This window comes from Prionailurus viverrinus, chromosome D4, assembly GCF_022837055.1.
Source record: "Prionailurus viverrinus isolate Anna chromosome D4, UM_Priviv_1.0, whole genome shotgun sequence".
Lineage (NCBI taxonomy): Eukaryota > Metazoa > Chordata > Mammalia > Carnivora > Felidae > Prionailurus > Prionailurus viverrinus.
This window is the reverse complement of record NC_062573.1, coordinates 27,784,683-27,799,049: the sequence shown is the minus strand read 5'-3', so window position 1 is coordinate 27,799,049 and position 14,367 is coordinate 27,784,683. Positions and strand designations below refer to the sequence as shown.

The window sequence follows — 14,367 nt, the reverse complement described above, 5'->3', positions numbered from 1 at the left end:
ATTGGATTAGCTTCCTAGCGCCAATAAATTTAGAAAGAAAACAAGGGGCACCTCGGTGGCTCAGTCGGTTAAGTGTCATGCTCAGGTCATGGTCTCACGGTTCACGAGTTCAGCCCCGCATCGGGCCCTATGCTGACAGCTCAGAGCCTGGAGCCTGCTTCAGATTCTGTGTTTCTGTCTCTCTCTGTCCCTCCCCTGCTCATGCTCTGTCTCTCTCTCAAAAATAAATTAAAAAAAAAAAAAAAGGAAGGAAGGAAGGAAGAAAACAAAAGCCACACTGGACTAAGATCCTGAAGGTTTTCACACATGGTGACACCCCCTTTAGATTACACACTCATGGTAGCTGGCTAAATTTTTCTTTTAAATGAGGATGAATAGGGGGCGCCTGGGTGGCTCAGTCGGTTAAGCGCCAGACTTTGGCTCAGGTCATGATCTCACGGTCTGTGGGTTCGAACCCCACGTCGGGCTCTGTGCTGACAGCTCAGGGCCTGGAGCCTGCTTCGGATTCTGTGTCTCCCTCTCTCTCTTGCCCCTTCCCTGCTTGTGCTCTATCTCTCTCTCTCTCTCTCTCTCAAAAAATAAATACACATTAAAAATTAAAAAAAAATAAATGAGGATAGGATGAATACGACTTTTGTCTGCAAAAAAAAAAAAAAGGAAAACACACTCTTGAAACCACGTGAGCAAGACCTCTTGACCAGTCATGTTCTCTCTTTTGTTCCTTATACATTCAGCTTCTAGGCAGCAGCTCCTGGCTTGTGCACGATTTTTGTGTCTGTGTGTACTAAAGTAATTCAGCCTGGAAATATCCAGCCTCTGTGGGAGAACAGGCATGTGTCACCATCACTTCCTCAAAATGCCAATTATGGCCTTTTACTGACCTTGCTCCTCAGGGAGAAATGAGATAGAGTCAGTGGAAATGAGGGAAAAACAATATGATGTCGAGAAAATCACTTTCCTACGCAGATCAGCATGAGTCAGAATAAAGATTTGTGACCATAACCATATTGTACCATGTCCAGCCCCCAGTGGAGGCTACACTCTGTTCTGAAAAGCCAAGAGCTTTCCAGACAGGAGACAGACTGACCCAGGGGTTATCTGTCTTCAAGTCTCTGACACTTGAAGTCAAACAAGGATCAAATCCAAGCTAAGCCTCAGCTCTGTCACATTCTTGCTGTGTAATGGTGGGGAGGAGTCACTTAATGTACCAATGCCTCAGTTTCCTCACCTCTAAAATGGACCTGGAATGTGTCTTCTCTCAATAAAGGAGAGGTGATATTTCTATTGTTAATTAGATCAGTTGGTGGTGGAAGAGTAGGCTGGGGGGCATTGAACTCTGAGAGATTCTAGCATATCCTGTGCAGGACACAACTTTTTAAAAACATTTTGTTGATTTTTGAGAGAGAGAGAGAGAGAGAGAGTGAGAGAGAGAGCGAGCATAAGCAGGGGAGGGGCAGAGAAAGAGGGGGACACAGAAGAGAGGGAGACACAGAATCCGAAGCAGGCTCCAGGTTTATGAGCTGTCAGCACAGAGCCCGATGTGGGGCTCAAACCCACAACCGTGAGACCATGACCTGAGCTGAAGTCGGACGCTTAACTGACTGAGCCACCCAGGTGCTCCTGCAGGAAACAACTTTTTATCTCCTTCCTCTCCTCCCTTATTTTCTTTCCTACTTATGTTTACTTTTTTATTAAAGTGTAACTTACATATAGTAACAAATATACCCTAAGTGGACAGCTCAATGGATATATATTTATATATTTAGATTTATATATATATATATATATATATATATATATATGGATTTATATACCTGTATAATTATTATATTATTATATAATAATATATTGTATAATACACAGACCTGGGTAATCAGCACCAAGATCAAGGCACAGAACATTTCCAGCACCTCATATGCTCCCCCCTCAATTAATACTCTCCAAATGCAATCATGTCATGATTTCTATCACCATAGATAAGTTTTGCCTGCTCTTAAATGTCACGTAAATGGAATCCCATGTATGTGCTGTTTTGTGTCTGGCTTTTATTGCTCAGCATTGCCTGTGAGTGTATCAGTTATCTATAGCTGTGTAACAGATTACCCCTCAAAACTTAGCAGCTTAAAATAACAATGAACATGTATGAGCTCACAGTTTCTGAGAGCCAGGAATCCAGGAGCAGTTTGGTCGCATGGTTCTAGCCCAAGATCTCTGACGAGATTGCAGTAGAGTGCAGTCTGAAGGCCTGACCAGGGCTGGAGAAATTGCTTCCAAGATGGCTTCCTCCATGGCTGTTGGCAGGATTAGTTCCTTGCCTTGTGGACCTCTTCACCAGGCTTGAGTGTCTGCTTGAGTGTCCTTACTAGATGGCAGCCAACTTCTCCCAGAGCGAACGATCCAACGCGGAGAAAGAAGAAAGCCACAAATGCCTTTTATGAGCCAACCTTGGAAGTTACACAGTCACTTCTGCCATGGTCTATCTGTGAGAAGTGAGTTACTAAGCACAACCACCCTCAAGGGGTGGGGAATTAGGCTCCGCCTTTGGAAGGGAGGAGGATCAAAGAATTGGCAGATATACTTTAAAATCACCAAAGTGAGAATCCGCTGGGCTCTTTTCCTTTGCTGCAGTTTGGCCAGAAAGACCTTTCTAACCAGCAGAGGTACCCAGGGATGGAGCAGGGTGCCTCACAGGTGATGTGCTCCCATCCCCAGGAGCGTGTAGGGAGAACCGACCTTGGCAGCTGCAATTTTGAAGGAATTTTAATATCAGCCGGCATTTGTGACTCAACTCGGACTAGATAATTCCCAGGGCTCCTTTCTATTGTTTTCTCAAGTATTCCCAGTTGCCCACATCTTCTGTATCACAAAGAAAAGGCCATGATTGGCCCCACCAGATGTACAGAGTGAGCTTCTTGATGCCCGTGGTGCCTCTGGCCACAATGGGGGTCTCAGAGCCAGCCACTCTAGGCCACAGCTGAATTCCACCTCAGGCATTGGTTGGTGGTTCTTAAGCCAGCGAATCTGGTCATCTTCTCATCAGACTGATAATACTCAGCCACAGGAAAGGTGTGAGGAAACGGGAGCCGTTGTCACTGCCGAAGGGCCCGTCAGCATTTGTACCCTCTTGGCAGAGCAGTCACAGTTTTAACCCCAAATACGCCTGTCTTTGAACCCAGCCATTAGCCATGCCACAGCCCCACGTCCAGCCGAAAGACTGGCTCCCGCCCCTGCAAAGCCACTGCCGCCTGGCGTGTAATGAGGAAAACGGAAGCGAACTAAATATCCGGCTGTATCCGGGCATCCCCTGAAGCAGTTCAAAGGGATGAAGAAGCTCTGAATGTACTGACTTGGAAATAGCTCCAGAAAATGTTACATCAAGAACGCACGTTGCACAACAATGCAGATGATACGACTCCATTTAAGAAAAACATTTAAAACTCCGTGCACTTTTATTATATACTTCATAGACACAATCCAAGGCAACACACCCCATTGGCCATGGTGCTTACTCTGTAGAAAGGGGGTAGGATTCGGATAAGGGAGGTGAGGGAAACTCTCTGACTTTACTCAATCTGTCTTAGTATCATCTGAATGTTTAATAATGAGATTATATTTATTCCCAAGTGATTGGTTTAATTCTTAAGCACATCTGAAGGTGGGGGTGGCAAGAGTTCTTCCCCACCCTTCTCTCCCTGGCTGTGCTGCCAGAGTCTGCTGTGGCCAGTCCTAGCATGAGCTGCCCTTGGGTTCTGCTGTTCAGGGGCTCCTAACTGCCCCTCACCCACTGTCCAGGTGGCCTAATTTTGTAATGCCCTCCACGCAAGCCATTCATGGATGCACCGAATGCAGGTCCCAGGGGCCTTAAAGGTCACAGAACCTAGGCCTTCCCCACTCCTAATGACGTCTAGGAGACTCTCCCAAGGCACCACCCTGCCCTCTGTCCATACACCTCCAGGGACGGGCAGTCTATGGCCTTACCAGACACTTCCTTCCATGTGCAGACACTGTTACTGGTTAGATCACAATCCCGCACTCTGAGCCAAACCCCATCTGCCTGTAGCCCCCATCATCAGCCCTACACCCAATTGAGGTGGGAACCAGCAAACTCTGGAGTGAAACTCCTGTGTTCAAATCCAGGTTCTGTAACCAACTGTGATTTGGGGGAAATTTATTAATACTCTGTTCTTTATGTACCTCACCTACAGGATGAAATTAATTGTACATGCTCCATAGATGTATGGGGAGGAGAAAATGAGTTAGCTTATCAAATGCTTATGGCATTGCCTCACACACAACGATCACTCAGTAACAAATATTTGAAAAATAAGTAAGAGATCAGAGTTTTAGTCCTGGCAGTGTCCCCATGGCCTCTTCTCTCATCTGAAATGATTGAGGCCTTCTAGTCTCAGAGTCGCTGAAGAGGGACAGCCTGAGATAAAGCAAGTGTGACACTTCTTAAGATGTGTGCACATTTTCTATTTTACTCTTTAATGTAAAAATAATAGTTTTGGTCAAAGATTGACACTCTGGGAAGACTGGCCATGATTATCTAGTAGAATCCTGTATTTTCTTGAATATACCCAGAAACCTCTGCATGTATCCCAGGGATATTGGACCCTAGTTTGAGAATGTGGGCCTAGAGGATCCTCTGAAGTCCTTCCAGTGTCAGGTCAAGGTCAAGCCCTGGCTCTGGCATTAAACAGAGGGAGCACAGTCCAGCTTCCATCTACACATGAGTTCAGTTGACTCATCTCTAAGACAGAAGGGCCAGTACCTGCCTGCTCTGCCTCCCCAGTGGTTAGGGAGGTTGAAAGGGGGCAGTTTGCACTGGGTGCTTGGTGCTTTGGACCGAGGGGCATGGAGTGTCAGCTCTGCGGAAGCAGCCCTTGAAGATGCTGGAAGCCCCTCCACTCGGGGGAGATCAGTGCTTCCTGAGACCAGCCCATCCTAAGTCCTAATAGAGCTTTCCCGGAAAGTGACCTCAAGGAGAGGCCAGGCTTCCTGCTAAGTGGGGTGGGCGGAGGACCTTCCAGTTCCTTCTCGGGCCCTTATATGGTCCCTGTACTACCGGCCAGGCCAAGCGGACCAGAGCCCAGGGCTGTGCTGAGTCCTCTGAGGACAGGCCTGAGCTCTTCTCAGCCCTTTCAGGAGCCGTGACAGATGGGTGATGGAACTTCGCCAATGTCACTCTACCTGCCCAGCTTGGCGTTGCCGGCCCCGTGTGAACTCAGGCTCTCGTGAAGTCAGAGTACCTGGGAGGAGTCCTCCAGCAAGAGTCTCAACTGTGGTACATGCTTGTCCCTTTGGATGGTGGGCTAATGTGTCCTCTCAACCCTCCTGTGTTGTTGTGCATCAACCGTGTTCCTATTTCCTCCATTCAGTTCAATTCCTTGACCTTGACCTGGAGATGCTGAGTATTATGTGCTATCCAAGGGCTCACAGTCTAGGGGAGCACCATTGAAAAGAATCTTCTGTGATGATGGAAATGTTCTGTATCTGCACTGACCTAATTGCCAGTGCAACTAAGGAACTGAGTTTAAAATTTTATTTAATTATTCAGATTTCAAAATTCGATCAAAAAATGGACAGAAGATCTGAATAGACATTTTTCGAAAGAAAACATACAGATGGCCAACAGGTACATGAAAAGATGCTTGACACCACTGATCATCAGGGAAATGCAAATCAAAACCACAATAAGCTATCACCTCACACCTGTTAGAATACCTAAAATAAAAAGGACAAGAAATGACAAGTGTCGGTAAGGATATGGTGAAAAGGAAACCCTTGTGCTCTACTGGTGGGAATGTGAATCAGTGCAGCCACTGTGGAAAACAGTATGGAGGTTCCTCAAAATATTAATTAAACCAATCTGTCCATCTGCTATAAGATCCAGCAATCCCACTCCTGGGTGTTTATCTGAATAAAACAGAAACACTAATTCAGAAAGATATATGCACCCTCATGTTCACTGCAGCATTATTTACAGTAGCCAAGATATGGAAACAACTTAAGTGCCCACCAGTGGGTGAATGGAAGATGTGGTGTATATATATATGCAATGGAATATTACTCGGCCCTAAAAAAAGAAGGAAATCTTGCCATGTGCAACGCATGGATGAAGCTTGAGGGCATCATGCTGAGTGAAGTCAGTCAGACTGAGAAGGACAGATACCTAGGATCTCACTTATATGTGGAATCTAAGCAAAAACAAAACCAGAAAACAACCAAGGTCATAGATACAGAGAACAAATGGGTGTTGCCAGAGGTGAGGGGTGAGGTGGGGGGGTGAGATGGGTGAAGGGGGCCTCATTGTCCTGGCTAGGACCCCCAGGACAGTATTAGTGAAAGTGAACATTCTTGTCTTGTTCCTGCCCTGAGGGGGAAAGTCTTTAACCTTGATGTGATGTTTAGTTTGCTCTCCATGTCTTTTCAGATCTCTTTAAGATTATGTTTATTTTGAGGGGTGCTTGGGTGGTTCAGTCGGTTAAGCATCTGACTCTTGATGTTGAACCAGGTCATGATCTGACCTCAGTCAGATCGTGGGATCGAGCTCTACACTGACAGTGCAGAGCCTGCTTGGGATTTGCTCTCTCTGCCCCTCCCCCACTTGGAGACGAGTGCTCTCTCTCTCTCCCTCTCTCTCCCCCTCTCTCCCCACCCCTTCTCTTTCTCTCAGAAATAAATAAAAACTTTTTAAAAGATTGTGTTTATTTTGAATGTTTTTTAATGTTTATTTTTGAGACACAGAGAGAGTATGCACGAGCAGGGAAGGCGCAGAGAGAGAGGGACAGAGACTTTGAAGCAGGCTCCTCACTGTCAGTGCAAGGGCTCGAACCCACAAATTGTGAGATCGTGACCTGAGCTGAAGTCAGATGCTCAACCGACTGAGCCATTCAGGCGCCCCAAGATTATGTTTATTTTGTATGTGTTATTATACATAGTAACAGAAAACTCAAACAATAAGATACAAAGAAGAAAATAAAATCTCTCCCAAATCCCACCACCACCAGTACACTGGCTGGCTCTTTCTAGGCATATATACGTGTATGGAAAATCCATGTAACTTTACTTAAATATGACCTGTTTTGCAACTGGGCTTTTTTTCTCCATATTGTTTCATGGTCATCTTCCCAGGCCTGTGACCAAAGATTTGCATTATCATCTGATATCTGTCATGTTCTCTTGTAAAACTCAATCATCATTTATTTGAACAACTCTCTCTCCATGAATGTCTAAGTTGCTTCCCTTTTCCCCCACTATTATAAGCAAGACTGAACATCCTCATTATATCCTTCCCAAGATTGTATGTTGTAAGGTTTTTCCTTTTCTTTTGTTTTCTTTCAATCTTTGTCACTAGAGATCTTGGGGTAGGGAACTAACATGATCAGAAGGAGGCTTCAGAAAAATGAACTCTGGGCATTCCCAACTTACTGTGTGACCTTAGGCAAATCCTTTCCCCTCTCTGGGTCTCTCCATTTCCTTCATTTGGAAATTGAAAGGATTCATCTAAGTAACTGGTTACCAAACCTGGCTGTATATTGACATCACCTGGGAGTTTTAAAAGCCACAGACACCTGAGTCTCATTCCTGGAGAGTTGGATTTAATTAATATGGGGTATAGCCAGGGCAGTGGAACTTTTAATCTCCTTGAGACTCGTTGAAGATCCTTCCTGCTCGAGTTTTGTAGAAAGGATGCTGTGGGGCAACGAAAAGATCTGTTCTTGGCATCCAGCAGGCCTGGGTTTGAATCCCAGCTCATTCGCTCCTGGTGTGTGACCCTTCACCTTCTCCAAACTTCCAATTCCCTGTTCTTGGGGGTGGAGTCGGGGAGTGGTTAAAATCCCTGCCCACCACGCAGGGTTTCTGCTAGTAGAAAAGATTCCTGCACAAGTGGGATGAGTAGTGACTCCTGTTCTTTTCTTGACCAAAGAGCCAACCTCTGGGCAACAAAGTGGAAATGGAGATAGTAAACATGTTGGAAAAAAACGCAACGCTTCTCAAATTCGGCTACCACTTTACCCAGCAGGGGCCCCGGCTGCGGGCGTCCAACGCAATGATGAACAACAACGACCTTGGTAAGTGGAAATGTGCTACCCAAAAACCTGCCCGTGGCTTTCCCACCTGTCCTGGAGGTTGTGGGGGTGGTGTGCGGATATGGCAAGGAATGTTCCACTGATACCTTCTCCAAGGGAGCCCTCTTCTTGAGCCTCACTCCTGACTACCACCTTGGTTACATTTTCTAGTTTTCTGTATTGGCGCCCGGCCTGCTGCCTCCCCTAGACTGTGGGTGCCTCATCTGCAGGAGCTGAGGCTGAGCACTCCTCCCCTCCCCGGGGGGCTCAGCACAGCGCAGGGCTGGAGCCCAAGCGCACCCTGGGCGCCTTGTTTGGCTGAGTGAGAGGACATGTGGCGGGCCACAGGCTCACCGTGAGTCTTTTCCTCTTTGAATACCCTCCTCTGAGCTCAGAGTCCTCTCAGGACCATCGGGTCTGGCTCTAGTCCCTGCCCCCAAAGCCACCAACTAGCACCACTACCCAAACCCCATGCCTGGGAAACCTCATAGCACTTTTAAGGTAAAAATTGAAAATGTAAGTTAAACAGGTTACATTCATTTCTTCTCAGTTAAAGGCATAGTTGTTATTTTTTTTTTCCAAAAAGGAAACAAAAGAAAATGTCACATTTTTATGAGCATCTGCCCAATAGGTATACAAGTCAGTTAATGAAAAGTGAGATCAGTCATTGACTGACTTACAGGCGTCTGTTGTTCTCAACCTCTGTGCGTAGTTATTTATGATGGGTATTCCTGCTGGCTGCTAAAAGGACTTGACACTGTGTACAAAATGGACTATGTCTGCTAAGGCTGTAGGAAAATAAGAGGGAAAAACAGCAAGAAAAGGAGGAGGCCTAATATGTTAACATAATTGATCATTACATTTAGCTGTGAGTTTTCTAGAACCAAGGCAAGAAGACAAACCAAGTTACATTATTCTTATTACCAAAGAGAAGGAAGTATACAAGTTCAGAAAGAAAGAAAAAGGATGAGAGCTTCTTTCTGGGATTGGATTATGAAATAACTATATGTTCTAAAGGAAAAGGTCTTCGGTGAGTTTTTGATCAGATTCAAGCCTGTTCTACACATGGGGGTTTTGGTTTTTGCTTCGAGCACTCAGCAAAATGCAAATAGCCTAATACTAAAGCACATCTCAAATCTGAGGCACGTCATTTCTAGTGATGAGTCTGAGGCTAGGTTAACACCTGGAAAAATAGAGGGGGGTGTGTAGGTGTGTGTGCACAGACCCGATGCACAGAGAACCACGTACACTTTAGATTGAGTTACTCAATTCAACAGATGTTGGTCAAAGTCCTGTAGGGCGCTGGGTGTTGAAGTTACAGGTTCCTGCTCTAGAAGGACATGTTCCCTGCCATCCTTCTGACCACATCGTTCTTATGCCTCAGTTGATAGAGCGCTACCACAGTACCTATAAGAAGTTATTCATTCATTGCTCGCCACATAGATGCCACTTTTTTCTAGAGCTGCGGGTCTAGAAAAGTCCATACAACAAAGAGACAAAAATGCACCTAGTATCCTGGTTTATCTGAAGTGCCCTTATTTAAAATAAACACAAACAGGGGCGCCTGGGTGGCTCAGTCGGTTAAGCGTCCGACTTCAGCTCAGGTCGCGATCTCACAGACAGTGAGTTCGAGCCCCGCGTCGGGCTCTGGGCTGATGGCTCAGAGCCTGGAGCCTGCTTCCGATTCTGTGTCTCCCTCTCTCTCTGCCCCTCCCCCATTCATGCTCTGTCTCTCTCTGTCCCCAAAATAAATAAACGTTAAAAAAAAAAAATAAAATAAACACAAACAAATAATTATCAGTCATTATTATGGTATAACAGAGGTGATAGCTACCCTGAACTGTTGAGGAAGGCCAGCAATCTAGATGCTTGTGGCCAGCTGTGATCTGGCTTCAAAACCAGCACTAAAGGCCTTGAGTTCTGTTCCAACATGCCGTAGCCTGACATTTTCCCCTCCCAGTTTAGATTAAGCTTCTTTTGTGCCCAGGGCTGCCTATCCCAGGGCTAACCCAGCTTTTGTCTTCTAGTGGCAAAATGGTCTGGAGGCCTTTTCTAGGGACAGAAGTTCCAGATGACCGGAGGTCAGGGGTGCTGCGGTGGGGGAGGGGCACCAGGATCAGCTGTGGGTTGGATAACCTGGCCCTTGGGGACGCACCCAGTCCTGAGAGCCTGTGACTCCAAATCCCAGGCCCGACTCCTATCTCCAGCAGCTTCTGAGGTTCTGGCCGGGCCCTAGGGTGCTGCAGCTGGAAGGCCTTCACCCCCCAGTTCCCTTACAGGAAAACAGAAGCCTGGGAGGGACTGTCCTTCTAGGCAGTGGCTCAGCCAAGTCACACCAGAGATTACAGCAGGCACTTTTGGAGCAACTTTTGTGTCCCAGGACTGTGCCAGGGGACATAAAGGGAGCAGAAAGGCTAGTTCCTTGACTCCAGAGCCTTTAAAACAACCTTACGGGAGAGAAAAGACTCAAGGGCGTGCCTAAAAATTCAAGAATGCCTACACCCTGTACCCAGACAACGTGAGGAAGTGACTTGCGAAGACAGAGTCCAGTTAAGCAAAACATCCCCATTGGAAGTGGGCCTTTAGCCAGCCTTGCAAGGAAGTGCTAGATGGTGGGGGAGGTCAGGAGGCATTCTTGGTGGGGGGACCTAGTATTTTAGATAGGAGAGACAAAGATCCAAAAGGTTTGGAGGGACTGTTAGAGGGAGTTAGACCTAGAAGGAAAAGCAGGAACTCACAGAGAAGGGAAGGAAGGGCATTCCAAGCAGAAGGAACAGAGTGGGCAAAGGTAGGACCAGGAGTTTGGTGATGAAAGCCGGTGGGAAGTGAGACTGTGGCAGTTTCCTGGACAGGACTGACAGGTGATAAAAATAATGGGCCTCCGGGTCACCCCAAGGAACTGTGCAGCTCTTCCTTTGGGGTTTCCCGCCAAAGGAATTAGAGCAGAGTCATTTAAGTGATTACATGCAACATTGAGTGTTGTTTGGTGAAGTAGTATTTCTAGCTTTGAAGGCCAGTTTGTGCCCATCTGCTAATTTTTATAACAAACACATCTGCTTCTGATAGCGTACCAGTCTCCTCCTGCAAAAGAGAAGTCCTTTCTTTGCAGCATGTTCTCATCCCGCTGTCAGTGCTCTGATGAAGCAAGCTTCCATGCTTTCCAGCTGAATGTTTCTTTATCCCCGAGAGCCTCCTGCAGGCCCTGCCCAGCCACTGTGGTGGTCAGCAGTGTTTGCCGTCAAGGAGAGCGGACCGGGCCCAGCCTCTCCAGTTTTCTGACTCAAGCCTGCCTCTGCTGACTCCGGGCGCCCTACTTGGTAGTCTCCACTGGGTTTTGCCTGCCTGTAGGGTGGGTGGGCTCTTCCTTGGGGGATATTGATCCCCGAGGCCAGAGGTCAGCCAGTGCCTCTGTAGCTTTCCGGGACCCATTCTGACTGGCGTGTCTTGGGTCCTTCCCATCCTGTGCACCGAGCTGCTAACAGAGTGTCCTGTGGGGAGAGAGTAGGGCACCAGGCATACGGCGGTGTCAGGGAGGAGCCGCGGATCCCCATCTATGTTTTCCCACAGCGATACCTCAGATGACTCCTCCCTCTACACTATTTATAGCTCAGAGGCTAAGCATGGCTCTCAGGTCCTGTAAATCTGCCCCCGAAGCTCTCTCCACTTAATGAAATCTGAATTGCCAACTCCAAGTGAAGACCGCTGTATGTGTGGAGGTGGGGAGGGGAGGAGGATTAACATGTTTAAAAGCAGCAAACACTCCTTCATGGGAAAGTCTCTCTTCTGTATTCTCAAGGAGGACTTTCCGAACAAGTACCCCAGATCAATTCCATCATCTTCCCCCAAAACCATCTCAGGAAAAGGTGTTAACTTTCCTCACAGCCATTCAAGCCAGAAATCTGGGCCTCTCCCTGTATGCTGCCCCCTCCCCAGCCGGTCAGTCACCTCCTGGCCACCTCCCTTGCCTGCCTCATGTCAAGCCCTCAGCACATTCGCCTCACATCCTGCGACTTCTGTGGGCTCTCGAGCTTCTCTAGGGCGAGGATCTCTCACGGGGTGCCCATCCCAAGGTTTGTTCTGTCACTCTGCTTAGTACACTTGCTGGGCTCCCACTGCTGTCAGGAGCGAGTCCTGGGCACGGCCCACATGACCCTTAACGATCATAGCTGATGCTTACATAGCGCTTCCTGTGTGCCAGGCACTGCTGTGAACACTTCCTATCTTATGCATGTGAGGCTCCCAACAACCAGGTGAATTAGATCCTACTATCGTCCCCACTCTACAGTGAGGCAAGAGATAAGAATACCTGCAGTCATTGGATGCAAGAAGGGTTTGGGCCGAAGCCTGGTCTGGGAGCCTGTGCCCCCCACCTCCCCTCTTGGTGAGAGGCCCTGCTGGACTTCTCTCTCGACACCCCTGACAGGCCATCCTCTTGCTCTGTATTAGCACCAACCAGGCCAGGTAGCTTGAGTGTGCCTCCCAGTGACCCAGGCCAAAGTATCCCTGTAGAGGGCCATTCCTCCTAACCTTTCCCTTCCCACAGTCTATCCTTTTACCCTTCAAGGTTCAATGGACCCGTTCCCTGCCATCCTTCTGACCACACCATTCATTCTGCCTCATAGTTGATAGAGAGCTACCTGAGTACTTGTAATATTTCATCAAACTTACTGTTGGTATAGCTTGGTGCCCTGTTAAGCTAGATCTTTATTTCTGATCCTGGTGCCTGGCATATAATAGCACCCAGTACATGCCATTGAATATATAAATGAATCTAAAATGCTTCTCAAAGACGTGATGGAGATGTTCAAGTTTGGCAGGAAGTGGTGCAAGGAGTTTGAGCAGCAGATAGAGGCTGGCCCAGAAGATTTGAGATTCCTTCTGGCTTGGACAGTACATGAGTCTGGCAGTTGCAATAAGGGTTTTTGCTTTAATGGAAGTAAAAAGCAGACTGAATTCAGGGGAGATATGGGGAGACTTGGCTCCTACTTCCAGTTCCATCACATACTCACCGTGACTTGGGCCAAGTTACTTCCCTCTCTTGGCCTCAATTTCCTTCATCCTCAAAATGGAGAAAAATAATACTTGAGTAAGTGGCTGCTTTGCCCTTCTCCCCATCCAGTCCTTGTAAGAGTGAGTGCCAGCTAGGGAAACTGCACAGACCCAGCCCAGGGTACACGGCGAGGGCACGTGGGGGAAAAAGAAATCTGGGATCCCTATCTGTACCCCGAGCCATGGGCTGGAGACGCAAGTTCCTGTCCTGATTCTGCCACTCGCTCTTAGGGACCCTAAGACTTTTTCTTCTCGCTTCTCCAGGGAAAAGGAGCTAATGTCCTGGTGAGGATCAGATGTGTAAAATCTATGTAGACAGACCCAGGTTGTACTGAGGGAGGTGCTGGACTGAGCCTCCAGATGAGCCACACACCTTGTTGCTGTCTAGTACCAGCTTTATTACTTCGAGCAAGAAACATAGCCTCTCTGCCATACTTTCCTTATCTATAAGTGGGAACAGTAACAACGCCCACATTCCAGAATTGGTGGTGGAGCTCCAGCGAGGTACTGCGTGTTAGCATGCTTGCTAACGTGATACTTAAAAGTCTAGTTCATGTAAACCCTCTGGTCACTTTGAACAAAATGTTTCCACTCTTTGGGTTTTGTTCCCTGACATTTCCAAGCTGTCAGACGTTCTGGTAGTCTCTAGGACCTGAGCCGGATGCTGTGTCTTCTCTGGGAGACTGCCCACCGACATACATTCATTACTCTTCTCACAGGGGTGGAGGGGTGGGTAGGAGGAGCTCAGGCACAGGGTGAACTCCAGGCCCTGGACTGGGTGACCCGTGTGCCCCTGCTCCCAGCCACAACCTGAGTAACCACGCCTTCCTGGGCGGCTCTGCTTTATATGCTCCGTGTCACGCACAAGCTGATTCGGTTCTTGTTGCAGCTCGTATGCGTCGATCTGGTGGCCGCAGGTCTACCGGCTCAGCTCGGGAACTGGAAGACATCTAAGTATAGACAGCCTTTTTTCCTCTTCTGCAATAGCTACCTGTCTCTGCCACACCAGCAGCCCCCTTGACTGCCACCTACCAGTTCTCCAGACTTCTTTGACCTTTCTCTTGTGGCTGATCTAGCTTGCTGCTGCTTGATGTTCATCTGCCTACACTGTAATTCATTTCAAAACACTCCCCCTTGTTACAACAAAGGGCCTCCTTCCCCCTCCCCAGTCATCCTAGAAGTTATGACTGGAGCCTGCAACCTCCCGGCTAGTGCTTTCCTCTTTATGGCATTTGACTACTTT

General features: G+C 47.6%; 1 protein-coding gene across 1 annotated transcript in view; it reads left to right on the top strand.

The window, feature by feature from the left end:
• TMOD1 (tropomodulin 1) overlaps nt 1–14,367 on the top strand; it is an 87,544-nt gene that overhangs the window by 71,067 nt on the left and 2,110 nt on the right. The window contains exon 9 of the mRNA XM_047830114.1: nt 7,934–8,078. Within this exon, the coding sequence (XP_047686070.1) occupies nt 7,934–8,078 (145 nt within the window). The remainder of the gene's footprint in view (nt 1–7,933; nt 8,079–14,367) is intronic.